Below are 27,897 nucleotides of genomic sequence, written 5' to 3'. Positions count from 1 at the left end.
AAAAAACCATGTATATCACATGGTTTTTTCCCTACTTGGAGCTAAGATCTGTGTGTCTGGGGTAGATGTGTGTCCTTCCCCCAAGCACAGAAACCAGGTGTGTACCTCCTTTTGCCTGTCCCACACTGCATCACTGTGGGAAAGTAGAATTGTACAGCTCTTTTTTTGTGTGTTTTTTTTCTACAACATCTGACAGGTGAAGTTCTGATACAAGGATTTTTTTTTTAATGCAGTTTAACTTGAGGTACATGTTAGTATCTTGTATAACCTGTAGTGATCAACATCTTGCTATTTCCAGACATGTCTAGGAGCTAGACTCAGTTTTCAGAGAGCAGTTCTGATAATCAGTTGTCTCTCAAGATGATGATAGGCAGCAGGATAAAATGGAAAGTAGGTAGGCTGATTTTTACTAGAAGATTTCTTATGTGACCACTTACATTTTCAGAAGGATTTAGGATTTGATTTTTGAATTGAGAGTGTCTCTGAAGAAGTTGATTTATTTTATTAGAAACTCTTTATCTGACTTGTTGGCCCTTTTAACTTCTGTCTGTGTATGAGACTGCATCAGGGCTTCTGGAAGAGAACATCAAAGTATGAAATGTAGTCATCTCCATACTGGTGATTTGATTTGCAGATCTACTTTTAAAAGTAGTATGGCAAGCAGCAAGATAAGGTTACCAGTGAGTTTCTGCTGCCCTTAGCCTGATGTTTGTATTCCTTACCATAAGTGGAGAATTCTAAAAATAGTTTTGTGTATGGTGAAGGCAAGATAGAGAATGTTTAAATGAAGTTTGACTTAAATGTCTTTGTTATCTCTTTTCACCCTTTCCTTCCCCACCCAAATAAGATGCAAACTTTAAGTTCATTTAAGATCCTCCCTCATGGCACCAAGTTTAACTTAATTCTTGCATCCCAGCCATGATTTCTGGTTTATCTCTGTGGGATGTACTTTGAAAATAAGTCTGTTCATCCTCTAATGAATTAAATTGGGTATAAAAGAAGCAGTGAAGTATGCCCTTCCCCAGTCCCCCACACTTAGATCAATTCCTTCTTGGCAACAGTGTGGACTAACTGCTTCTGAACAGTGAATCTCCAAATCTGTATTTTAGTACTGTTCCTATTCACTGCTTACAGGCAAGACTGGAACATCTTTTCATGACCTCTAATTTGGGAGGAAATAGCAAACAGGTTGGTTTTGGGCAGTAATGAATGTCCAAAAAGCTGAACATCATGTGTCTTGCAGCCAGATGCAGACTGCCATGTTGCCTCTGCTGTCACAGTAAGGTTATGAAACTCCTTGCTGAAGCTGGGTCATGTTTGTTAAAAAGTCAGAAAAAGAGAAGGTGAAGTCTGCCAGCACAAAATGTGTGCTGTGTAAAATAGAGGGATGAGATGGACCCAAACCTGATCTCTTTTGTAGAGTGACTGCATTTTGTGTAGTTGAGAATTGCAGAATAAATTCTTGAGTAAAAAACAGCATTTAAATGGTAATATCCTCAAAATGTTTTCTTGGCAATGGTAAAAGAACTAGATGGTTTGCAGATCAGTTATATTTAGAAAGCTTATTTCCCACCCTTGCTGCTTCCAGGCAGAAATGTAAGCATCATTGTTGTATCTTGAAATATCTAACAGGAATAACTTTTCAGAGGCATTGACCTTGCTGTAGTGGCAGGTCACCCCAGAGGGAAAAGATTGAAGCAAATTACTTTTGTTAAGATGCAGATGATTTGCAAGTGCTGACAAGTTTTTGATGTATTTAATGGTACAAGTGATCTTGGTATTATTCCTAAGAACTGAGCCTGCAGTCATACTACTGTGTGCTGCAGTCCTGTCAGCTCCTGAGCTGGTGAGGTCGAGCTGGGTAAATTCCATAATGGGGAAACTCAAAGAAAGTGTTGCAGGAAATGATACAGGCTTTGAGTCAGAGTTGCAGCTCAGTGCAATGGTTTGTTGTGCTTACTGAAGATTGAGGTCTTGCTGATGACCACCTAAGGTCTAGGCCATAAAAATGCAAATGAGAACTCTAATCTCTTGGAAGAGACTGGGTAGTTATTCCAAAACTCCCTGCATTCTAAAAGTGTTTCTTTTTAATCTATCTCCTGTTACTAGATTGCATTGCATTGATTGGTTCATTGATCCTGCCTTCTTTCAAAAACTTGTATTGATCTCATGGGATGCTTTTGTGTTTGGCATGGGAATGCAAATTGTGACCATTAGATACTGGAAAGTAAAAATATTGCTCTTGTTACATTATAGGCCCCTGGATTTGGATTTGGTATTGCAATATCTGGAGGAAGAGATAATCCTCACTTTCAGAGTGGTGAGACATCAATAGTTATTTCTGATGTGCTGAAAGGAGGCCCAGCAGAAGGATTGCTACAGTAAGTGCCAAACTCAACCTGGTGCTGATTCAGGGGCATTCATCTTTGTCAGTAGTAGCTTAACCTCCCAATTGTTATGGTCTCAAGTTGTCTGTCTCTAACTGTTGGTGTAGTAGCTTTGCAATACAGGCAGTTTGCTTGGGGGCACTTATTCACCAGTACTTTCTTTTTGGCATCAAGTATTTATACTGTGCCTTGTGATGTTTTTCATGTAGAGAAAATGACCGTGTTGCAATGGTTAATGGAGTTTCAATGGATAATGTCGAGCATGCGTTTGCTGTTCAGCAGCTGAGGAAAAGTGGGAAGAATGCCAAAATCGTAAGTGAATGTCTTGAAGATTTAAAGTTCTACAGTCATAGAGCAAGAGTGAAATGGTGTAATGTCTGCCATAAAATACAGGCATGATGCAAGGTACTTGAATAACACCTGTGTGATGTGTCAGGTTAAGTGATGATCGTGGTATGTTTATCAAGTGGGTCACTCAAAATGTTTTTCAAATGTGAATAATGATGGTTGCATAGTGTGGCACGGAATAATTCAGACTCCTTTTCTTTATGGTAGAGTTCTCAGATTGCCAAATTGGGGCAAGTCAGCTTTGTTTAATATTTGTTTACTTTGTTGGATACACTTTTACTGAGTTTTTCAAAGGCTGGTGTATGCTAAAGGACAAGCTGTTCAGGCACTAACAGTTCTTTTTGTGCTCAGTAAACAGTTTGCCAAAATAAAGTATAATTACTTTAATTCCTATAATTTTGTTGGCTTATTCTAAGTGGTTGGTTTTTGAACTTTTGCAAAACAGAAAAGGGTCATCACCAAAGGGTAGGAATCCAGTTCTCTGTAGAAGTTTGGGGGTTATGTTACAAAAGAATAGAACAAAAAATGCACAATGTTTAGAAGTTTCTAAATTAATGAAAGCAGACTTCTAGCGCTTGTAGAAGAGCTTTTCTGCTGACACATTTTCAGTGCATCTATGTGCTTTAATGCAGTTGCAAAGAAAGTGTGATGTTTTGCATTTGTAGATTTGGCAGCAGTTCTTTAAAGCTTACAGAAAGCAACGTGTGGCAAGCTGTGCAGGGCTTTCTGTATCTTAAATATTTGGTGTGTAGATTTAGGTTAAAAAAAGTAATTAGTGAAAACTTTATGGTAAACTTGGTTTTGTTCTGTAATACACAGCAAACAAAACTCTGAACAAGGCTGGCTCATATTCTGGAACCAGCTGTCTATCTTGTACAAACCAACTTTGAACTTCCAGAGTGACTGCTCCCCTTCCTCCATGTCTTGCATAAACATTTTTTTGGAAGACTGAGAGACTTCAAAGTTGAGAAGAATCACTGTCAATAGCATACTGAGAATGCACTAGATTGCATGTTAGCAAAAAAGGGTTTTAGCAGTGCCAGTAACTGATTTGGTGGTTTTAAGCAAAGAGAGGGCATTCAAATATGCAGCTCTGAAGACAGAATATGGTGTCGTGCTACAAAGGCTGTTGATTGTTACCCTTTTGCCACTTGTGCAAAACATTAAAAAGGACTAAAAGAACTGTAAAAACAGGTTTTTAATAATCTGTGTTGATAATAATAATCCTTGTATTAACTGGATATAATTTTATAATGAGGATGCAACAGTTCAGAGCATTCAGCAATACATCTGCGTGTTTTGAATGCTGGGATTAGCTTGGCTTCTGACATTTAGTACCACCATTAGCATTGCTCAGGCAGGGGCTGATTCCTGCTGTTGGGTTGCAGACTATCCGAAGGATGAAGAAAATCCAGATCCCAGTGACTCGAGCAGAGCCTGACCCGGTGTCTGAGAACGAGGATGACAGCTACGATGAGGAAATCCGGGACCCACGGAGCAGCCGCGGCGGCCCCAGCGCCAGCAGGAGGCACGAGAAGAGCTGGGTCAGAGACCGCAGCGCCAGCAGGGAGAGGAGCTTGTCTCCCAGGTCAGACAGGAGGTCTGTCACCTCCAGCCAGCCTGCAAAGCCCACCAAAGTCACACTGGTGAAATCCAGGAAAAATGAAGGTAACACGTGTGTGCATCTCTTGCTAAAACTTTGGCTGGTTTTTAAAGGCCAGCTGCTTTGCTCAGTGTTGTGTTAAAGGCTGTGTGGGATGAATGAACAGTTCTGTGACCAGTTTGCCCATTTTACCAGTAGCTGGCTGAAAACTCAAAAAGTGCTATTGTATTTCTGGTTCTATTTTTCATATTCCAAAATCTATGTGCTTAGTTAAGGGTAAAGTACTATATAGTGTAAATAAATTCCAGCTGCAGCCAACATCTGGTAGTCAGCAGCTACATACCTACAATTTAGCTGTAGTGGGTGTCATGTTTGGCAGAGGAAAAATTGTAAGTAGCACCTAAATTAAGCTGTTGAACAACAGCTCTGATTATAGGCAGTGTTAGAAAAAGAGACTGATACAATGGCAAAGCTATAACATATCCTGCTACAGCCTGTTGTGCGCCAAGTTCACTCTCCTCTTTGTGTTGCCTGTGTGAATGCTGTATAAAGCAGTGTTGTACATCTCCAGATACCTCCCTCTTTTCTACTGTAACCTCATCAGTTTTCCTTTTTCTTTTATCATGAAGAGTATGGTCTGCGGTTGGCAAGTCACATATTTGTGAAAGAAATATCACAGGATAGCCTGGCAGCAAGAGATGGCAATATCCAGGAAGGAGATGTTGTACTGAAGGTACAGTGTATGGTGGTGATGATTGTTCAAAGGCAAAACTCACTGCTAGAACTCTGCCTAGAATTGGCTATGTCAGTAACGTGGTTATAGTTAGCAGAAGGTGTGTCACTTTTCATTGAATTATTTCAAAGATCAGATTTAATATGATTCAACTTCTCTAAGGAAATGAAAATTATCAAGGCTTTTTGGTATTTTTCCCTTAGTGTTATTCAGACAAATAATGCCTACTGTAAATACATAAAAAAGACTATTGGAAAAAGTATGAAGCTTTGCTTAGTTATAAGTAAAATGTTGTGGAACTGTTGCTATTGTGCAACACTAAAACTTGCCTTCAGATTAATTGTTTTGTTTGGTTGGGTTTTTAAAAATTAAATATACCCAGGGGTTAATTTTTTGTGCCCCATCCCTGGCAGTGTCCAAGACAAGAGGATGGGGCTTTCAGCATCCTGGTCTAGTGGGAGGTGTCCTTGCCCATGCCAAGGTGGTTGGAACTGAATGGTCTTTGAGGTCCCTTCCAAGTGAGGCCATTCTATGATTTTAATTTATATTAACTATTTTTATTTCAAGATAGTGCTGTGGATGTGTTGGTGCAGAAAAATGGACCATTCTTTGCTCTGTTGAGTATAGCAGTGCTGATTCAAAAAACATAACTAATATTTTACAAGGTTTGTATTTGTGTTAGAAGCTTTAACTTTGAAAGTTGAAAATAATTTTTTATATTATACAATATTTTGGATGAGCCCAATGGTCTTCTGTTGGGCTATGGTAATTTGATAAATATTTTAACTACTTAGAACTATCATCAGATAGAACACCACTCTTTATGCTGGAGAGTCGCTGGGGTTTTTTTAAGAAGTTTATATCTGTTCTTTTTTCCTCCTCTCTTCCAGATAAACGGCACAGTGACGGAAAATATGTCCTTAGCAGATGCCAAAACATTAATAGAAAGGTCAAAAGGCAAATTGAAGATGGTTGTTCAGAGAGATGAACGAGCTACACTGTTGAATGTCCCTGATCTTTCTGACAGTATTCATTCTGCTAATGCTTCAGAAAGAGATGGTGAGTGTAAAAACTTGATTTCTAAAGAGGGAAGAACTCCCTATGGTGTCAAGATCTGAAATACCTAAGTGGGATGAGAGGGTGGGGAGGAGAAGAGTTAGGAATAAGATTGTAATATGGGTAAATTTTTGTTTGAATGTGATTGAAATACACTCCTTCAAAAACCGTGGAGGAAAAGATACAGTCCCTGTTCTTGTGGCTGTTCTTTCAGGAATATTAAGTTTGGTTTTTGTGTAATACTAAGCATAGATTTAACATCTTCATAAAAATACTCTGCAAAAGCTTATTCCCATTTAAGCAGGTCATGCCACCATTTAAATTACAATCATTTCATGAAAAAACAACTTTTATTTAACAGACATCTCAGAAATTCAGTCGCTGGCATCAGATCATTCCAACCGATCACATGACAGGCCCCGCCGCAGTCGTTCACGATCTCCTGACCAGAGGTCAGAGCCTTCAGACCATTCCAGACATTCTCCACAGCAGCCCAGCAACGGCAGGTGATGGCAGCATTGTATTATTTTTAAATCAACTATTTAATGTAACATAAGTTGTAGGAGTGCTTGGATTTATAAGGTGTAACAAATGTGAAGCAGAACTATGGAGGCAGTAATATGAGATTCTTTGTCTCAAGAGATGCAGATAATAATGATCTGAATATTGTAGACTTGAGGAGAAACTGAACCTTTCTTTAGTGTTACATCTTCTTTAAACATAACCATAGAGCATGGTTGTATGAATGACAATGTAAGTTTGATAGCAATATATGTTATTGAATGTGTGGTTGTGTGTTGGTTGTAGAAAGCAGTTAGCTGCAAGTAGATTTGAGATGACCTGTAGCACAGTACCTTTTGCGTGTCCAGCCTGGGTAAACTTGCTGAAATCTTGCTTTGTTTAGGCATGGGGTTATCTTGTGTTTCTGAATAAATTTAGTTCCTGCAAAACAAGGTGTATTTCACAGCAGGTTTAGCTTTTACACTCTATTTTTAATATTAGAACTTGGTAATGGAACATTGATTATAATTGCTTGGTACATAAGTCTAATTTGATATGAATTCAGAGAGAAGTAATATACTGTATGGTTTGGAGTTTTTTCTCCTGAAATATGAAACTTTAGTCTTGAATAACACATCTGCCCAGTTTTGCATTTCCACAGTTTGGAAATAGACATTCTCATTTACTGAAATAGCGTTTCAGTGTTGGATTTCAAATTCTATTAAATATTTGAATGAGAAATTTCTCTTTGGACTGCTCATAATAAGATGGAGCAGAAATTAGAATTGATCTGTGCAAATTTCAAATTCAGAGCCTCTATCTGAATATTTTTAGATGCTGTTCAAAAACTCTGAAAAAACAAATTGCAGCTGGCCGTTTCATTAAAGATATGCCTGATTGCTTATTAATAAAATTGGTTTGCTCAAGGGGATTATAACAAACCTTCAAGGCTTTTAGAGTCTTTTAAAGATCAATACAACTGCAAGAGAGATTGTACCTGCATGTACACGTGCTTGGGGTTATGGGTTACAGACATTTTGCTTCTCTTATGTGTGCATTGTTCAGAGGGACCACAAGGCCTGAAAGCTTGTTTTCAAGTGGGAACCACATTCATGAAAAACACTTAAAAGCAGGGTCCCAGAGACAGGGATTTGGTTGTGAAGGTTGTGAGATCTCTGTCATATTTCAAAACTCTGTCTTGACATGCATTTCTAGTGCAGCCTGATAGGGCTTGTGGAGGGAGGATCAAAATAAAGAACTATGACTGACTTAGCCTGTTAGAACTATGACTGACTTAGCCTGGTGTTAGTGCTTTCCTGTCCTCTTGCAGTGGCTTAGGTAGATGGTCACTTCCTCCCTGTAGGCCAAACTGTTGGAAGAATCAAACCTTCCCCAAGAGGGAACTTTGAAGTTATCTCAGCTCTGAATGCATCCGTTACATCTTCTGTATGAGCAGGAGCTGCTTTGGCATGGTTTGACTTCCTTTGCAACATGTCCCTTTCAAGATCAGAAAATCTGGGCCCTGAGCCATGTAAAGAAAAACATGTTGAGAGCAACCTCTCTACTGTGAGATCAAATTTGTTGTTAACTACTTATTCTTTTTTGAATTTGGTGGAAAATCTGAAGGAAGAAAAAGACTTGAGAAAGGGCTGAGGAAGAAATGTGCAAAAAGTCTTCCAACTAAGCTTAAAGAGGATGTTAAAAATGTATTGAAGATAATGAGTCTTTATTTAGACACTGGTCTGCCAAGTTTTTGTATGTTAATGAGGAGGGAAGTTCCAGGGGAATCCTCTCAGTCCTTAGTCCTTGAGTACAGACTGACACTTCTTCGTTTGCCCCAGAGTACAGAAATCTGCTAACAGATCTGCCTCAGTATTCCTTTGGGGTCTGGCAGGGTCTTCAGTGTTATCCACCTTTCAGTATTCCTCTTTGGTGTGTTCATCAGGCTGCTTGCAATGTTCCTGGATTTAGGGCTCCCAGAACAATTGCTGTTTGATCATTCTGTAAAGCATTAAATATAGTGCTTTAGTTTTCTTTAGTCTAAAGAAAGTTCACAGATGTCTCTTGAACAGTCTTTTAAAAACTCAAATTCTAAAACATTTTTCTTTATCTACTAATAGAAAGGGGTAATTTTGCTTTGTATAGTCTATGAAGAGTTGTACTTAAAAAGTTAGAATGGGCAGAAGAGGTCCCTGCAGCTAAGCTGGAGACTCCCTCAGGACAAGTAGCACATGTCCTTTCTCAGCTATCTGGTCTTAGTGCTGGCACTAAGCTGCTCTTGAGCTGGGTAAGCTTTTGGTGTGACCCATCCTAAAGGCTGGCATTTGAAGCCAGGTGCTGCCAAACTTCCCAGTTGATATCTCTGGGCTGCCCTTTACTAATGGAAAGAATTCCTGCTTGGGAGCTCTGTCTCCTATGCTGACTTCCTCACCTAGATATTGGAATAGCAAAACCATCCTTTGATACATTTAACACTTGAGCCTCAGCAAGAAGGATTTGGTAGCTTGAAGAAATCACTGTAGAGATCATCATTATCTGTGGAAGGATGAGGCTGACTTCTGTAATACTATTGTCAGTTAATATGTAGGATGAGAGACTGGTTGTTCTGTCCATTTTCAAAACGAGCTGAAAAACTAGAATTTAAGATAAAAATCAGCCCTATTTTGAATGTCTTTAGAAAGATGCTACTTTGCTCTTACTCTTCTTATGCTAAATAGTGTGAGATGTGCTAAAAACACATTTGGGAAGAGCCTGCAAGTTCATATTTTCCATAATTTTCTGTAGAGACAAACATTGTGTGTTGCAGATCATCTTTGTTCTGCAGTACTAGCACTAACATGTAGCTGATTGTATTTTGTAATTTTAAAATGTTTCTGTAAGCACACTTTGAAAAAATGTCAGGGAGAGGAAGTGAGGTAAAGGGGGCCCTGACACAGCCCAGATGTTAAACAATAGTGTCACAGTGCACACAGGGAACAACACTTTTGTCTCTTGGGAAGTGCAGCTGTCAGTTTTTAACAAGTTTCCCTCACCTGGAACCAGTGGTGGCATCAAGTTTTTTCCTGTATCAGCTTGTAATGTGAAATATTCAGGGCTTACTGGAAAGTTTAAGCAAAATCAAGGTAAAAGATCTACTCCCCTGCTTTTCTGGTGTTTCCTTTATATTCTATCAGCTTTTTCCCATTTAAAGTTTCATGTCTTAGGTAGACTAGACCTGACCATTTGCAAGCTTTTGAGTTGGCAGGGTGTATTTGCCTGCACACATAGCAGCAGCCCAGGACCCTGTGGCTTCAGATACTCACCTGACTGTTTGGTGCTGTGCCCTCAGTGTCTGTATTTTAGTTACTGTTCTTGAGAGCTCCTACATTTGTGTTCTCTTGATGTGTACAGGAATCAAAGCAGCATGAAATTACACTGGCTTTGGACTGTGTAGGGGAAATGTAAAATGAATTTTGTCTTTGTGTGGTAACTATAGTATTTTTTGCCTTCTTTTTAAAGCAAAACAGATATTCTTACTTTGGAGTAATGCTCCTTTCAAGTATTAGGAGATGCTTGGAAACAGGTAGAGGAGGCTCATGGGGAAATTTACTGTAGTGTCTAATTAACTAGTGCTCATTATCTAGAAATCTAGGGGGAGTGGAATTAGTTGCAACTTACTTACAGCATTTTATAATGTTGTTTTGTAAAACCAACTTTTTTATTTCTAGGACACTTAGCATACATTTAAATAGCTAAATATATGTATGTCTTTTTAATAAGCCAGGAACTATTTTCAAGGGAACAACCAGTCCAGTCATGTTTTAGTCTGGTGCTGTCTATCTTATGCACCTAAACTGGAAATCCAGAAGAGGAATAAGAAAATCTCTATCAGTGATGTTTGGGAATGAAATAGAAGGATAAATGCTTACTTTTCATTTTGTTAGACATACTGGTTTTAGCATCCTTTTAATCAGCTGTGGGAGCCTCCAAAAGGGACTCTATCTGGATAAAAAGAGGCATGAATAGGGATTTTAAATAAGCTACTGTGCTTGTTTTTATCAATGACTTACAACAAGATGGTTGTTTATAATGGAAGAGTGCTGCTCTTCACAGTTTGTTGTGGAGATTGGAGTACTTTGCTGTATTCTGTTTAGCTGCCTTCGGGCACATGGTTTAAAACTGGCAGAGGAATGCACTGAGAAGTTGTAGTATGTCTTGACTGAATAGCTAAGCATTGTTTCTCATATTTTAGACTTCATTTTGCTTCAGGAAAGTGCATTCTACTTGTGTTTCAATTTTTGTAATTTCTTTACTGCATGTCTTGGATGAGCAGACTTGCTGGAATCTGTTTTCTGAAGTCATATTTCCAGCTCTTGGAGCATTATTTCTGATGAGGATCTTAACAGTCTAACTCTGTATGGGGATTTGATCCATTTGTGCTTTATGGGCAGTGATGCTCATTATTGCCCAGTAGCACCATCTAGCTGTTAGCAGTGCAGAACTTCTCTCTTTTTTTCCCTCCAGTACAAGCCTCTCCTTTATGAGAGCAGGTTTGCATCTACTGACCAAGCCATTGTTATTCTTGAGAAAATACCTTTTCCCCCCTTCTTGGCAAGTCAGTCTGGTATTATATGAAAGGCTGCTCTTTGTGTCTGTCTTATTTCAAATTATTCTTTAAATCCTTACTTATTTGCCATCTCCCAGGAAGGAAACTTTATTTTTCTGGCTCATTGTTAATATTCATCTGTTCCAACCCTATTAAATTATTTAGTGTTCATCAGTTAGCAGTGTAGTGGTTATGTAGTGGTTAACATTTCAACACGCAGCACATGTTCATTTCTGTTGTAGTACAGCTGGTAGCTGTAGCTCAATACAACAGTACAAGAATACCTGATCTTTTGAACTCAAGGAATAGAAATTACATCCTGTAGAATTTTCCTTGCTTTCATCATTTAAAAACAAGATAACTTGTCCTAAATTCTTTCAGTTTGTGCTCCAAGTGTGTATAAGAAATGCATAAGAAGCAACAAATTGTCTTTTGACTAAAATGTGTGGATGAGAAGCACTCCCCTCTTTTCGTAGCTGTGAATTGAAGGCCTTATTCTCTGAGGAGATGAGAAATGAGGAACATATCTACTTGGGCCTTGGCAGGACTTTGCAAGGATGAAAGGTGCCTCACCAGCAGCATTTGTGTTCCAGGGCAGCTGACAGAAGGGAACAGATAAAGCCTAAGCATTAAGTCTAAAAATCCATGATTTCTATAGGGAGGGGTGAGGAAAAGACTATTGTAATGGATTTTCTTCCTTTCTTCCCTTTGCTTCTCTGTCACTATACAGCACGTGTGTGTGACCTGTGTGCTTGGAGCTTTAGAGTCTGTGTCCCATGTGCTGCTGCTTTCTTCACTGCTAGAGCTAGGGAAGTCCTTTGTTAATGTGCTATTGGGGACAAAATACTAGGATTCAGAAATGGTAGAAACTATTAATAATGTGATAGTCTAAGAACAAAACCTTCCTAAATAGCAGTGGTGATCCCTTACCCTTAACATGATGAATGAAAGTATTTATTCTTTAGTCTTAGTAGACTGAGATCATAGAAGCAGTTCTGTATGCAGAGTGGAATCTTTTTTTCTAATATAGTCATCGAAGCAGAGAAGATGAGAGAATAACTAAACCAGGAGCTGTCTCTACACCTGTAAAGAATGCAGATGATATTTCTAAAGCTGTGGAAGAGGTGACAGTTGAAAGAACTGAAAAACAAACTCCGCCACTCCCAGGTAAAAATATTAAAATACATTAATTATGCGTATTGTTGAGAGTGGATGACCAGTGAAGACTTAATGCTCTTGCATGTTTGTGGAATGACTTTCTTAAAACAGACCAAGTCCTAATTATTTTTATTTCTGGACACAAACAGACTTTGTATCTATAATCTCATTTACATCTTAAGAGTTTGATCTTGAAAACCTAAGTTGTGGGTTCTGTTGTTATATAGGGGTCAGATTTCAGTGTTTAGGGTTGTAGTTATAAGTGATGGTTGTAAGGAGTTTTGTACTGATTTCTCAGACAAGGTTAAAATCTGACATTTCTGAGTGTTCAGCAGTAAGTGTGTTCTTATGGGTTAGTGTAGCAGACTGTATTTATAACAACAATGTATTTAAGCCAGTTTAGAGCTCCTGTTCCCAAGATACAACTCAGAACACTCCAAAATGCTTTGTTCATGTAGCACTTAACTACAGTCAAGGACAAAGAAGGCAGGTTAACAAATGCAGTACAGCTAATCAAACCAGAACAAAATCTCTTTCCTTTTTCCCAAAAGGAGAGGATAAACTAAATGGCAGCAGATAAAAGCCAGATGGTGTAAAAAAGGAAAGAAAACAAAACAAACAAAACAAAAGATGCTACAGGACACTGTTCCGGGCAGGCTGGCACTTAGAAGATTTTTGTTTACAGAATGAGGCACTTCAGTGAAATTACAAGTGGAGAAAGGAGCTGTGCAGATGGTTTAGAGGGAGCTGTTACTGAAAGGCTGGGTGCAATGAGAGAAAGCACATTCAAGTTGAAAATATTTGAGGACCTAAGGGATGAGCAGTGACACTTCTGCATGTAGTAGTCAGTAGATTAGTGAAGAGCTGGAAGGGTTCTGATGTTGATAGACTCTGAAAGATCTTGAAAATAAGAACAGTAAGTTTTCTGATACAGCAGCCATTTTTAAAAAGATGGTCATAAGAGGTGACCTTTTACAGCAGTGTTATGAAGAGAGGCAAATGAAGTAATTTATATTTGTCAAGGTGGAAAAGGATGTGGTAGATGTGGTAGTGAGATTGGAAAGATGAATTCTGCATTTCTGTTAGATACTGAAGATTAATAATTGGCATAATACCAATCCAGACAGATAGGCAACCCTTTAGATGGTTCTTAATCCAAAATTACGTACTGATAATTGGTCTTAAGGGCTAGCAAACTAGTGATAAATAGTGTGGGGGTTTTGTTGGTTGGTAGGGAATTAGAAATGTTCTGTTCTTGCATGAATGGAAAGAGGCACATGGAAATACTGAGTTTGGGTGGGAGAAGTTGTAAGCTAGTACATAAAGCTAGTATTTATATTAATGTCTGCAGATAAAATTCACTTGCCCAAGAGAAACTGAGATTAAAAAGTGTAGCAAAGGGCATAATCCTTTAACAGTCTCACAGAAGCTCTAGGGAAATGAGGATCCTTGCAAGACTAATGAAAATGTTATAGAAGTGGTTGGCAGAATCTGTGATGGTTTGCTGCTTACACTAGGGGCAAGGGCAAGATGACTGTCATAGTGGATTGTGTCAAACAAGGGTGGGAGGAAAGTATTTGTTGGGAGGGATCATCAGAGGCTTAGCCTAGGAAAGGTTCATTAGAGACTTAATGGAAAATACAGTGTTACTGTATGGGTAGGACCAGAGTCACGTGAGAAACAGGCATAATTACCCAATTGTTGCCTGAAATTCCCAATTTCAGACTAGTCTGTTCAGTGATTTGAAAGGAACATGGTGCAGTTGTTGGTAAGATCAGGAATATTAGACTAGTTCAAAGTCAGCCTTGTTTGAAATCAAATTTTTTCCTGTGTGCAAAAATGAGCCTATAAATCCTTGTAACATGACCAGGCCTTTAGCAGAGGAGAACCCCTATTAGTGCTCATTGCTGAGGGAAGCCTGCAGTGGCAGTTTCCTCACAGGAACTCCAGAGAAGCTCTGCAGCAAAGCCATAGTAAGTGCATAGCTCTAAGGACCACCAGCTGGACCTCAGGCATGTACAGTAGATTGAGGACTTAGGGCATTTTCATTTCAAAAATTGAAATCCTGAGTGAAGAGAACCAATGGAAAGCAAAGATGTTAGGTCAGAAAAATCGAGGTTAGAAACAGAAGGATTGAATGTGGTCTTGGGAGCGTGAAGCCTTCTAGTTCTCATCCTTTTGAAGTGTTCAGAGTACTTAAAGAAGTGCAAAGGAAGTTTGGGAATATTTACTGAAGTAGTTGTTAGGCCAGTAATCACACTGCTCTGAATGGCGTGATGAGTGTCTTCTATTGTGAGTTCTCTTGTATTTTACTTCTAAGTGGGGTAGAGGGAAGGCTACTGAAGAAGTCATTAAGTCTAAACTAAGTTAAACTTCTCATTTTCATCTTTAAATGACCAAATGGACATTGGGAATCTTTGGTGTTTTCATAGAACCAAAGCCAGTGTATGCACAAGGAGGTCAGCCAGATGTGGATTTACCAGTCAGTCCATCTGATGGTCCTTTACCCAATTCAACCCATGAAGATGGAATGCTTCGGTAACGTATCTCTGAACTCTCTTTGAACTTGCCTGCTTCTTATCAAACCAAACTTTTACCCAGGGTAGTCAAGAACCTCTCTCTGTGCTCTGATATCATGTCCAGTATTCTGTCCTGACCCTTCTGTTCACAAATAATAGGATGAAGACATGAGATTTATTTCTGAGCCTTGTAGGCATTTACACTGTGTTACATACCATTTTAAAGTCTATTCATTTCTATGGAAATTAGCCCTTAAAATAATCAACAGGTGAAAAGGATTGGCTGGGTTTGTCTCTCCCTGGGCACTCTCACTCCTCCTTTCCTGTCCCCATCTCCAAAGAGAGAAAAGTTACTGTAGTATATTCTTTACCTTTCATAGTAATTGGAGAGCAGTGAATAAAGGTTACTGCAGAAATGTGCAATGTCCCAGCGTGGAAATAAGCCTGCTTCAACTGGGATCTCCTTTATGGGCATTAGTGTACTTGAGAATAGATTCTAGTTTGGTTTGACCTCAAATTCATCTTGATCTCTTCAGAGCCAAAATAGATCTGTATGCCAGCACAGCTCTTTAAAAGGAAGAATGTTTTTGGAAGAGAGTGTCAGTGTCTCACATAAACACTATGAGTGTAAGGCAGAAAATCCATACTAAACATGTACATGCAGGTGGGTTTTTTGGAGTGCTGCTATTGAGCATGTTGTAATGCTGCAGTTGATGAGCAGTTAATGGTATGTATAGCAAAATATCCACTAATTGACTAACAAGCAGATTACTTCTTTGCATGTTTCAAATTTACCAGGATTTTTTTGGCTATTACACCAGTAAGTGGAATATTTTCTAAATTTCTAGGCCAAGCATGAAACTGGTAAAATTCAGAAAAGGAGATAGTGTGGGCTTGCGACTAGCAGGTGGCAATGATGTTGGCATATTTGTAGCTGGTGTTCTGGAAGACAGCCCTGCAGCAAAAGAAGGATTAGAGGAAGGGGACCAGATTCTCAGGGTATGTCAAAACTGTTAACATTACAAATGTTTTGTTGTACCAAAGTAGGTTTTCTTTCTGTAGGATTTAATATTTTGCCTTCGTAGTTCATACACGTTTTTTTCTGTATGTATTTATTAGATGATTTACTAGGAGCAAGATCTCTTTTTACTGTACTGTTGCTAGGAAGGTTAGTAAGTTTTTTACATTAAATTTTGTAGACTAATTCAGTTTATCAAGTTGTTTGATTTCATGCTGAGTGACTAAGTTGTCAGAGTGCTCTGTGGGTTACTGATGTATATCGGTGCTCTATAATGAGTAGGTATATATCATTCTAAAATTAACAGCTACCTATTTTCCTGGAAGCTGTACTTTTACTGAGAAAAAAAGTGTGACTCTTTAGAGGTACAAGAGGCATCCTGAAATGTGTGCACTTGGTATGTGTGAAATTGAGTAAGAAAAAAAATCATAGCAATAGATTCAGATTTTCTGTTGTGTAATTAAATCTCTGTAATAATTTCATATGCTAAATCAAACTGATTGCTTCATTGATACCAGGTAAATAATGTAGACTTCACAAATATCATCAGAGAAGAAGCTGTCCTTTTTTTGCTTGATCTTCCTAAAGGTGAAGAAGTCACCATTTTGGCACAGAAGAAAAAAGATGGTAAATATTTTTTTATTGGAAATGATGTAGTAGACTGCTTACAAAGGCATTAAAAACTCTGGTGAGCAATAACTAACAGCTGGCTTGCAGGAAATTGGCACCTTAGACTATTGAGTCCTTTTGGCTTTGGGATAGGTGGGCACTACAAATGGAGTAGGGACTGATATGGTGCCAGTATACACACACCCACACCCCCTGAACAAACAAACAAAATTCCAAACAAAAAATGCCTCTTCAGAATAACCTCTACCACCTAAGTAATGTCTTGGCATTATCCTTGGAGGAAGTGGAAGAGTCAGTTGTAGCTATGCCATTGAAAATGAGTGGTTATGCTGATGTGTTTGTACATACAACTTGTTTTCTCAAGATGAATTCCTTCCAGGGCAAATGAAGTAAGCTTGCACTTTGATCAAATTTTTGACTATAAAAGTTGAACTGATGTTAGTAGAGTTTACTATAAATAGTTATGGGGCTTAAAATAGAGCAGCTCTGAGACATTAAGGCTTCTTGAAGTAATGTACATTTAGAGCAAGGAGAATTAAGGTTAGGCATTGCTTTCTGTAATTCTTGTGAGCATTATAGCATCACTTGAACTTATGTAACACTTGATGTTTTGGGATTTCTCTTCCCTCTTTCAGTTTATCGTCGCATTGTTGAGTCTGATGTAGGGGATTCTTTCTATATCAGAACTCATTTTGAATATGAGAAGGAATCTCCTTATGGACTAAGTTTCAATAAAGGTGAAGTGTTCCGGGTGGTGGACACTCTGTACAATGGCAAGCTGGGTTCATGGCTGGCCATTCGAATTGGGAAGAATCATAAGGAAGTGGAAAGAGGTATCATACCTAACAAGAACAGGTACGATCCTGCAATTGTTAAATTACTGATTCAAACCCAGTTTTAAATGGCATCTGTGTAATGAATGACTGGACTCCCTTGTGGGACACAAGTTTATACAATTGGTTCAGTAAGAAACAGTGTAAAACATACTGAAGTAAAATATCTGTGGATTTGCTTTTGATTTGGCATGGTCCACAAATAAACTTTCTTTTCAATACAAGAGACAAGAATGTAATAAGTTTTAGAAATGTGATACTAGGCTCAGAAGTTGTCTTGTAGTTCATAATACAACAAAAGCTTGCTTCAGCGGGGGCAGTGTTTGAGAGTGTAAGCTTGCTAGTCAGGCATTACTTCAGAAGCTGACTTCTTGGTAACTGGGATTTGTTGTCACCTTAGAGCTGAGCAGCTGGCTAGTGTACAGTACACGCTTCCAAAGACAGCAGGAGGAGACCGAGCAGACTTCTGGAGATTCCGAGGCTTGCGGAGCTCAAAAAGAAATCTCCGGAAAAGCAGAGAGGATCTTTCTGCCCAGCCTGTTCAGACCAAGTTTCCTGCCTATGAAAGAGTTGTTCTTCGGGAAGGTATGCCTTTACTCTTACTGCACAGTACAGGTTTGTGTGCTTTGTTTTGGAAAAGCCAGTTTCGGTAAATGTATCTTGCATTTCTTGCTGAAACCAAATCATTGGTTTCAGCAATTGATATATCTTGACTTTTCTTTTTTCCTTCAATTCTAGCTGGATTTCTCAGACCTGTAACCATTTTTGGTCCAATAGCTGATGTTGCACGGGAGAAACTTGCTAGAGAAGAACCAGATATCTTCCAAATTGCAAGTAGGTGTGAGATCAGGTTTTTCTGCAGTTAGGAAGTAGCTTTCTTTGAGTAGATTGTTTCTACATTATTACTTCAGTTAACGTATTTAACAAGACATTGACAGTGTAAGGGAACAGACTAAATGTAAGTTCTTCTACTACATTGCTGCTGATAATTCTCTGAAGACATATTAGTTCTATTTATGGCCACCTCAAATTTTGTTATAATTCTGTACCTTATCCTGTTTCTAAGTGCTTTTGTAAAGATGTGATTTTTATGGCCATAATGGTGGGTAGACTTTCGTGTATAATCTGTAATCAGAAATGTCTTCAAGCTGAATTGACAGCTTGAGCTATGAAATAGTTTGTTTTATCTTAATAAGGGAATGTAGAATATGTTGTAAACTTACAATAGGTTTTTACTGTGTCCTCTTTACCAGAAAGTGAACCAAGAGATGCTGGTACTGACCAACGCAGTTCTGGCATTATTCGTCTCCACACTATAAAGCAGATAATTGATAGAGTAAGTCTTCTGTTGTCACTGGGTTATTTAACACAAGAAAAGTAAAACTGATAACGTGAAGTGTTGGGTGTTTTAAGTGTAGAATGGTAGCTTACTGTGTTTGCTTTAAAAATAACTTTCTCATCTCTCTAGTGGTTAATAAGAGAAACCCTACCACCCTACTTCTCTGTATTAATAACTGCAGCCTGGATGTGCTTCTAGGCTTTGTTCCAGAGGCTGTTGTCCTCTCTCCATTAAGGATCTTTTAGGCTGTTTCCTCTTTCATTTAAAGCCATGGTGTGACATTATAGCTAGAAATGGTTACTTTATTTATGAAGTTGTTCGTTTTGCCCCACCCCTGTGTACAAGTTGATCACTTGACATAATTATTATATAAGTGTGAGGACTAAGAAAGGATCCTTCCATCTCCCTTCCTTAATATCCTTAAAACCTATGCCATTAGTGCATTATATGAGACTCACCTATTTATTTCCTTACTTAGAAAAAAACCTGGAAGATTTTCAGATGCTGAAGTATGAGAGGGGAAAAAAGCTATAATAACAGCAAAGTCAGCATGCTTCATGCTGTGTGCCTGATTGCATTGAATGAAAGCTGGCCAAGTTCTGCATTCACAGTGATATTTTTTGTAAAAAGGAAGATACAAGTGTGTAATGGGACTATATATTGTGTTTCAGTCTTCGGTTTTTTCCTATTTACAGAATGCTGATAGGAAACTGCTTCTTTTTATTTCAGTGTATGCTTACTTTGAGGAGATTTTAAAAAAATATAATTACATGTAAAAAATCCTAGAGTTATACAGTGGTCCTGCGGTTCAAAATGTATATGCCTATTTAGGCTCGTATTGGAATTGGTTTGGTTTTTATTATTTTGTTAATTCAAATAGGAGAAGGATTTAAATCAATACTTCAAAACAATGAATTCTCTAAAGGTAATACAAAATCAGTTTGTGAAGTATGTAAAAAAAATTTCATCTAGGACATGAATGATTCACTTTCTTGCCTGTGTCCTTCTTGTCACTGCAGGACAAACATGCTTTGTTGGATGTCACCCCCAATGCAGTGGACCGTCTGAATTATGCCCAGTGGTATCCAATTGTAGTGTTCCTAAATCCTGACTCTAAGCAGGGAGTGAAGACCATGAGAATGAGGTTGTGCCCAGAATCCCGAAAAAGTGCCAGGAAGCTGTATGAAAGAGCTCACAAGCTCCGCAAAAATAATCACCACCTCTTCACAAGTAAGTAATTAGACAGACTGGATTAGAAATTTTGAGAGGAAAGGGGAGGCAAGATGAGAGAAGCTTCTACCTCCATAATTTTCTGCAAATGGAGCAGGTCAAGCAGTGACAGACTTGCTCAGGCTTTGCCATTCAATAAACAGTAGTTAATTGGTGTGTGCATCATTTGCACATGACTGCTCAAATGTAAAGCCATCTGAAACATCAGAATGACATTTCTAATAGATCTTGTGGCTTTGCAGGATCATCAGCCAAAATCAAAACTTGAATAAATAGGAAAATGATGTAACTTTATTGTTTTAGTCGGGTTAAACTCAAGCCTGTCTTTATTCTAAGCTACTGTTAATTCAGCGTTTCCTGTGAGATAAAACGTCCCAAACCACATCAGACCATAGGGTTGCTTTGGATACTACTTTGCATTACTGTTTAAATCTCATCTTTTTAACCTACCAGTTTATATTGCTTTTATTACTCATGGTATAGATCCTTCTTGTAGTTCTGCAGAAATCATAAGTCAAATTAATCTGCTGTACTTCTAGCTACCATTAACTTGAATTCAATGAATGAAGGATGGTATGGAGCTCTTAAGGAGGCAATTCAGCAACAGCAGAACCAACTGGTGTGGGTTTCAGAAGGAAAGGTAAGAAATCATGTTTTGGGGGGAAATGGCAAAACAGTATTCATGAGGGGTTTTCTCTGAAGATCTAAAGCAGCAATGCCTCCTGGCTGTGTGAGCTGCTCAAAACTGATTTGTCACTGCATTATAGCACTTACTCTGTTAATGAGGGCTGTACAGTTTGTCCTTATGCATGTAGCAGTGTAGTAAGGGAGCATTTGCTTATTGGCATTGTTAACTGGAGGATACAGGAATGCTGTGAAGATTTTGCGGGGATTGGCTGGGTTTTTGTCAAATGTTCTGGGAATTTCACTGCACGGGTTCTCAGGGTTGAGATTGCCTGATGATGGAGTGTGTTTTTTGTTATTATAAAAGCAAGTGACATATTCATGTTCTTACTGACCTTTCTGAGAACAGTTGTGAGAAAACACATGCTAAATCGCAAGTTAGAATTCTGTGTTCCCCACTAAATTGCCACTTTCCTTCTTGAGCTGCATGTTACTCTGTGCACATTAGATCCATCCTCTTGAAGAATTATTATCAACTAAAAGTAATGATGAATCAGCTATTGTTGTGGGTTTCTTAATTAGATCTGAGTTAGACCTTAGCTCCTTATATGTACCTGCAAAGTACTGATTCTGATATCATAAAACCACTTTAAAGTGCAGCTCTCATTTTTCCAAGCACTTCGATATCTGTGGACACTGCACTATCCCCTTACTCTGACAGCCATCTGGTCCCTTAGTAAAATGATTCAAAGAGCTAGGCTGCAGATAAGTCTTTTAGGTCTCAGCGTAAGACATTCAGTGATGGAAACCTGATTTCTTGTCCCCTGTGATGATATTGATACTGAATCTGATAAAACTCCCCAGTTCTACATTGCAAGAGAAAGGGTGTTCTTTAGAAGCTCTTTCAATAAACGTGTACCCTAATTTTGTTTGCCACAGGCAGATGGTGCTACAAGTGATGATCTTGATTTACACGATGACCGCCTTTCTTACCTCTCCGCTCCCGGCAGTGAGTATTCCATGTACAGCACAGACAGCAGACACACGTCTGACTATGAAGACACAGACACAGAAGGGGGTGCTTACACTGATCAAGAACTGGATGAAACTCTGAATGATGAGGTTGGGACTCCTCCAGAATCTGCTATTACACGCTCCTCTGAACCCGTTCGAGAGGATTCTTCTGGAATTCATCATGAGACTCAGACTTACCCTGCTTATGCATCTCAAGCTCAGCCACAGCCAAATCTCAGAATAGACTCTTCAGGATTTAAAGCAACTACTACTCAGCCGGTAAGAAAGTCATTTTATACGCTGACCACTCTACACTTACTTCAGGTTGCAAGTTCTTTTGAATAAGAAATGTCCATTTATATTCTGCTTACCAGTGTTGTGTGTGCATACAAGAATCTGTCAACAGCAGCAATACATTACGGTGAATTGGAGAATCAGCTTGCCCTGCCTGTTTTAGTGACTCATTGACAGGAGGGGGATTGAAGTACCATTCTACTTTGATTAAATGTTTTGCTTTCATAATCCTCAACCTAATGAATTTCTGGAAGAGCTAGTGCATGATAGTATCAGTACATTTCATTCTACATCTAGCTGCATTGGTCAGAGCATCACTTAAATTATTTTAATATAAATCAAAAAGTCATACATTGATTCAATAGCAGTATATTTAAAATATTTTAAACACTTCACAGAAAGCAGAAGCCTCACCTGCAGTCCCTTACCTTTCCCCGTCGCCTGAATCAAACCCTGCAACCTCATCAGCCTCTGCAGTAAATGCTAATGTAAACCTAAGTAATGTCAGACTGGAGGAGCCTACTGCTGCTCCTTACAACTCTTACCAACCACAAGCGGGCCCCTTAAGAACACCGAGTACTGAGGGAGCTCATGTAGTACTAAGAGACCAAGAGCCATCATCCTTATCGCCGCATATAGAGCCAGCAAAGGTACCTGTGCCACGTTGTTGTGCTGATTTCCTGCTGTACATCAAGCTAGCACATGATCTTTGTTTTGCCCTTATTTGAAGAATTCCTTCTAATTTTTTTTTCTTCTAAGTGAATCATGCAGGTTGCAAAAAACAGTTCATCTGAATTGCTAAAGCATCATGTAATGTTTTGTGTGCATGGCTTCAAGCTCTGTCCTTTTCACTTCTCAAAACCACGACTTTTTTAAAAAGGCTGCATTCTGTATTTTGATTTTACTTTGATTTTCTTAGCTTGTCAACGTTCTCCTGTTAATGAGGCCTCGAGAAAAATCTTATTTTCCTAAAATTTAAATCATGCTGAATCGTTGATCATGAAACTGACTCCAGTTTGAGTGACTTTATCTACTTCTTAAGCAATGCTAGAACTATCTTACTGTATTTATATATTTCTTCCACTCTTTCCACATTCTGAATAAAAATGCGTGTGCCCCCCCCGAGCACCAAACCCCAGACATGAGGCTATTACCTTTCTCTTCTAATCTACTTACATGTTTTTCTTAAAAATATAACTAAAAGGGGTCTCTTGAATCACCAAGTTCAGCTTCCTCTGGTTGCAAACATCTGCATCAAATTATTCTGCTTTTAAACAAAATTAAAGCCAATATTTAAAACTTGGGTTTGTTTCAAATACTACCTTTCAACTGCAGCTGAAGTTACCCTTCATTTTAGCTAAGAAGTGTCTCTCTCTAACAGGTGTACCGAAAGGATCCATACATTAATGAAGAAGCATCCAGACAAAGCTACGTCTTAAAACAGCCAGCAATTAATCATCCAGTACAGAGGCAGGAGAGAGACCCAAATCTGATCTATGAATCCCAGGCTCAGTATGCAGAAAAACAGCCGAGTAGGGATTATGAACAGTCAACCTATAGGTATGACTCTACAAACTATGTAGATCAATTTTCTCGTGGTTATGACCCTCGCCTACATTATGATGACCGTGTGCCTCCCTATGAGGAGCACTGGACATATTATGAGGAGAAACAGCCCTATAACCAAACAAGAACATCTTATGAAAACCAGCCTCCTAGGGATCTTGATTCCAGACAAAATCTAGAAGAGAGCACAGAACGCAGCTATTACCCAGCACAACCTCGTTTTGAGGAGCCCCCTGCAATGAGCTATGAGAGCAGACCTCGCTACGAGCATGCCCCCAAAAACTTCAGCTTACCACAAGTGCGATACGAAGAGCAGCACGCGGTTGGGTACGACGCCCACGGCCGATACAAGCCCGAGGCTCAGCCATACCAGTCAGCCATATCTCGGTCTCCTGAACCCAAGCAGTACTTCGATCCACACATAAGGGGCTATGAACAAGGTCCTCCTCAAGCTTACAATGCTAAAGCTGGACAATATGAACCTTCTCATAGCACTTCAGGTGTTTCTCTTCCTCCCCCTTCATCACAAACCAAACCAGAAGTTTTGCCTTCCAACAGTAAACCACTGCCTACACCTCCATCTCTAGCTGAGGAAGAAGAAGATCCAGCCATGAAACCGCAGTCTGTGCGAAGTAGGGTTAAGATTTTTGAAAGGAGAAGATCCCCATCTTTGGAAAAAATGAAGGATACGAGTGATACATCAACTGTCAAGGTAAGTCATTTATGTTTTCTAGTTCCTGCTTTTTTGCTAATGAGACTGCGCTGCAAGAGGTGAAATACTGTCTCGGAATTACTACTTGTGAAATATTGCCTTTTAGCAACCTAAATGTGGTATGTTTTAAAAGCAGAACCTGAACACTTCTTGTGACTGCCAGGGTTCTTGTTATACTGGAAACTCCTCTAATCCTTCTTTTGCTAGTACTTATTTTTTCTTTTGGAGGAAGGGACAGTCGTCTTAGTTTTCTTAATCATAAAGTGCTTTATCTTTCTAAATGTTAGAATTTAAGAGAATATGCTGTGCTTTTCTTTACAGCCTCCAGAACTAGCACCTAAGCCTGCACTCACAAGTGTGAGTGGTCCAAAATCAACTTCTCAAAGCCAGTATGAGCACGAGAAAACAACCTACAGGTAGATGCACAACTGATGAAATTTAGTTTTCAATCTGAGTTTAGAATATTCAGAAACACATCTTAGTGCTTCAAATTGGAAACTGCAGAGAGGACTTGGAGTGTGTCAGTGTGGTTTGTGTATCAATAGTAAAGCAGGGTGTGAAGTCAGTTATCATGGGTGTGATTGCTGGGAGATGGGGGAAAGGTAAAGACATTTCTCAGAATTTTTGATGAAGAAATTTATTAAGTCTCTCTGTTCTACTTTTTTCTATCTTTAATTGAGCTAATTAGAAAGTAAAACAAAAGGGAAAAGATAAGGTATAAGGGAAATAAGGATTTTCTTTCCTTATGGGATGTCACAACTGCCTAATTCCCGTGCAATATAGGTAAAAAGGCAAGGAGTGCAGTTGTAAGAATTACAGGTACATTGCTTTATTACTAGCTAGGTTATAAAATAGAATTGCATTTGGACACTTATGCTTGTTCAACTGGGCAAGGCAACTGTGTGTTATTGTTCTTGGTTAGGGCCCCAGAACCACAGAGACCTCAAGTGAAGGCACCTGAAGACATTGTGCGTTCCAACCACTATGACCCTGAGGAGGATGAGGAGTATTACCGCAAGCAGCTCTCCTACTTCGATCGCAGGAGTTTTGAAAACAAGCCATCGGCGCAGGTTCCTGCCAGCCATCACTCTGAGCCCACCAAACCAATCCATTCACAGAATCAGCTGAATTTCAGCAATTATTCTAAGTAAGTTTGGGTTCTTGGGGTTTTTTTTAATTTGAAAAAGGAGGGGGGCATCTAGGACTAAAACAGAAATTCTGCCTGTGTTCAGTGGAGTTCAGGGACCTGTGGTACTGAAATGAACTTTTGTATTCATGAAGTCTGAAGTTTCTGTTTAGGTGTAGCTTTAGTTTACAAACACATACCTCTATAACATTTTATTTTGGTAAATTAATCATTTTTGCAGGTATCAGGGCCTTCACGTTACTTTTACTTACAATCATAGAATTCTTTAGGTTGGAAAAGACCACTAAGATCAAGTCCAACCATAACCCAGCACTGCCAGGTCCATCACTTAAATCAGTCCCTACACTTCTTTTCACCTCCAGGGATGGTGACTCCATGACTTCCCTGGGCAGCCTGTTCCAATGTCTGATAACCCTTTCAGTAAAGAAATAATTTCCCAATATCCAACCTAAACTTCACTGGCACAATTTGAGGTGACTTCTTCTAGTCCTGTCACTTCTTACCTGGGAGAAGAGGCTGACCTCCACCTGCATACAATCTCCTTTCAGTGTGTTGTAGACTTATAATGTCTCTTCTGAGCCTTCTCCAGGCTGAGCCCTCCAGGCTCCCTCAGCTGCAGCTCACCAGACTTGTGCTCCAGACCTTTTCCCAGCCCTCTTGCCCTTTTCTGGACCTGCTCGATGTCCTTCTTGCAGTGAGGGGCCCTGAACTGGACACAGCCCTGGAGGGGTGGTCTCACCAGTGCCCAGTACTGTGGGACAGTCACTGCCCTGGTCCTGCTGGACACACCATGGCTGCTACAGGCCAGGTGCCACTGGCCTTCTTGGCCACCTGGGCACACCTGGCTCATGTTCAGCTGCTGTTGACCAGCCCCCCAGGGCCTTTTGCAGCTTTCCAGCCCCTCTGCCCCAGCCTGTGGCACTGCAGGGGGTGGTGTGAGCCAAGGGCAGGACCCAGCCCTGGGCCTGGTTGAACCTCACACAGTTTGCCTCAGCCCACTGGGTCCAGCCTGTCCAGATCCCTCTGCAGAGCTTTCCTACCCTCCAGCAAATCAACACTCCCACTTAATTTGGAGTCACCCATGGACTTATTGGGGAAGTAAATCAATTGCCTCATCAAGATCATGGACTGTGTTCTGTTTATGATCATAAGCAGCACATAACAAAGGATTTTCTTAGTCTAATACAGTAGTGCTTACGCGTCTTTCAAAACAAAGATTTTGATTTATTCCAGTTTTGCATGCATTTGTTCTTGTGCACTTTAGCCATGTTTGACATTAGGAAACTGAGCCTTTAGGGAATATTGCTGAGGCCAGAATTTAATCTGTTGATGGAAACATCTGTTTCCTGTATTGTTTTGCTTCCTTGATTTGGAACATTTTGATACAGAAATTGTGTGAAAGCTCATACACAAATTAGTGCAGGTAAAGAGCTGGCTGTTTTGGAGGATACTTACACAGACATTTTGAATACTCTCCACAGTTACCTAAATTTGTTTTGATTCTGTAAATTTGTTTTGAAACTGCAAAAAGATGTTTGTAGATGTTACTGTGAAAAGCTACCTTGACTTGGTGCATGCAGCCTGAAAATTGGGTGATTTTTGAAGGCTTTGGTTGTATTCCTGCTTGAAACATGGACTGTTCAGGTCAAGCTGAAAATCTGGCAGGCTTAATGTAAATGAGATCTTTAGAATGAAATAATAAACTAGTTAGCTGAAGTTTTATGATGTCTGTAATCTTGCAGTGCCTGTCTTTGTGACCTGAGAATGTTGGAATACTCCAAAAAGCTCTCTAGATTTTAAAGATTTCACTTTTTTTTTCCAAATGATGTCTGTATTGGATATCTGTAACCAGTTCTGATTCTCAGGCAAAGATGCTTCTTATCCTTCCTTTTCACTTGCCCAGTGTCTTCTGTTGGAAAGATGAGATCTTAACTGTTCTGCTCTCCAGGCATCATAAGCACAGACCTAATAAAACTGTCCTGACTGGCCTCATAGTGATAATTTTCAAAATTCCACTCTCACATACAAAACCCAGTGTTACCTACAGATGATCTGTTTTGGTCTGTAGGTGTGGACTGTGGTGCCATTGAAAATCCAAGTCATGCTTTGGGAGAAGTGTAGTTGTGAGGATTGTAAAATTCTTCAGATAGAGAGCGTAGAAAGCTTTCATTGTACATTTGTTAATCTGCAGTGTTGTCATGGTGAAAAGCCTGAGAGACAGACACAGCTACTGAATTTTTGGTGCAGAACAGCTCGTGGTTGAGAGAGATTGTTCCATATTTCTACCTCCTGCTTCTGTCTGCTGTGACACTTGTATTCTTTGGCTGCTCAGTTGTGGTTGTGAGTTGCTCTGTAACTTCAGGGCTTGTACATATGGGAAGGTCACCTCTTACTGCCACAGAGAGGAGTAAGGTATTAACTGGTTTTAAGGCTGACATTTTTCATGTATCATATGGGACAAACATGTGTTGTGTTTTTGCTTTGTGAAAGAATGTAACCCTTAACAGGAAGGGACAGACATGGGAAAGAAAATTTACCCAGGGTAGTCCAGTGCAAATAGACAAATACTAAAATATTAATGTAAGTGGAAAGAGATAAAC

At 39.3% G+C, this 27,897-nt stretch overlaps 1 protein-coding gene across 6 annotated transcripts in view; it reads left to right on the top strand.

Annotated features, from left to right (window-relative positions):
• TJP1 (tight junction protein 1) overlaps positions 1-27,897 on the top strand; it is a 156,961-nt gene that overhangs the window by 117,911 nt on the left and 11,153 nt on the right. For 4 of the 6 annotated variants that reach the window (XM_059858196.1, XM_059858194.1, XM_059858195.1 and 1 more), the window contains 21 exons: positions 2,257-2,381; positions 2,597-2,699; positions 4,124-4,403; positions 4,968-5,071; positions 5,962-6,130; positions 6,489-6,633; positions 12,244-12,380; positions 14,804-14,909; positions 15,739-15,889; positions 16,427-16,535; positions 17,174-17,393; positions 17,772-17,956; positions 18,110-18,205; positions 18,625-18,707; positions 19,730-19,940; positions 20,480-20,580; positions 21,504-21,857; positions 22,271-22,522; positions 23,254-24,150; positions 24,472-24,566; positions 25,073-25,297. In XM_059858196.1, coding sequence (XP_059714179.1) covers positions 2,257-2,381; positions 2,597-2,699; positions 4,124-4,403; positions 4,968-5,071; positions 5,962-6,130; positions 6,489-6,633; positions 12,244-12,380; positions 14,804-14,909; positions 15,739-15,889; positions 16,427-16,535; positions 17,174-17,393; positions 17,772-17,956; positions 18,110-18,205; positions 18,625-18,707; positions 19,730-19,940; positions 20,480-20,580; positions 21,504-21,857; positions 22,271-22,522; positions 23,254-24,150; positions 24,472-24,566; positions 25,073-25,297 — 4,148 coding nt within the window. The remainder of the gene's footprint in view (positions 1-2,256; positions 2,382-2,596; positions 2,700-4,123; positions 4,404-4,967; positions 5,072-5,961; positions 6,131-6,488; positions 6,634-12,243; positions 12,381-14,803; positions 14,910-15,738; positions 15,890-16,426; positions 16,536-17,173; positions 17,394-17,771; positions 17,957-18,109; positions 18,206-18,624; positions 18,708-19,729; positions 19,941-20,479; positions 20,581-21,503; positions 21,858-22,270; positions 22,523-23,253; positions 24,151-24,471; positions 24,567-25,072; positions 25,298-27,897) is intronic. The other 2 variants (XM_059858199.1, XM_059858197.1) reach the window with 1 other exon arrangement.

Source organism: Haemorhous mexicanus, chromosome 13 (genome assembly GCF_027477595.1).
Source record: "Haemorhous mexicanus isolate bHaeMex1 chromosome 13, bHaeMex1.pri, whole genome shotgun sequence".
Lineage (NCBI taxonomy): Eukaryota > Metazoa > Chordata > Aves > Passeriformes > Fringillidae > Haemorhous > Haemorhous mexicanus.
Note: the sequence above shows the minus strand (reverse complement) of the source record. Positions and strands in the feature narration are given on the sequence as shown.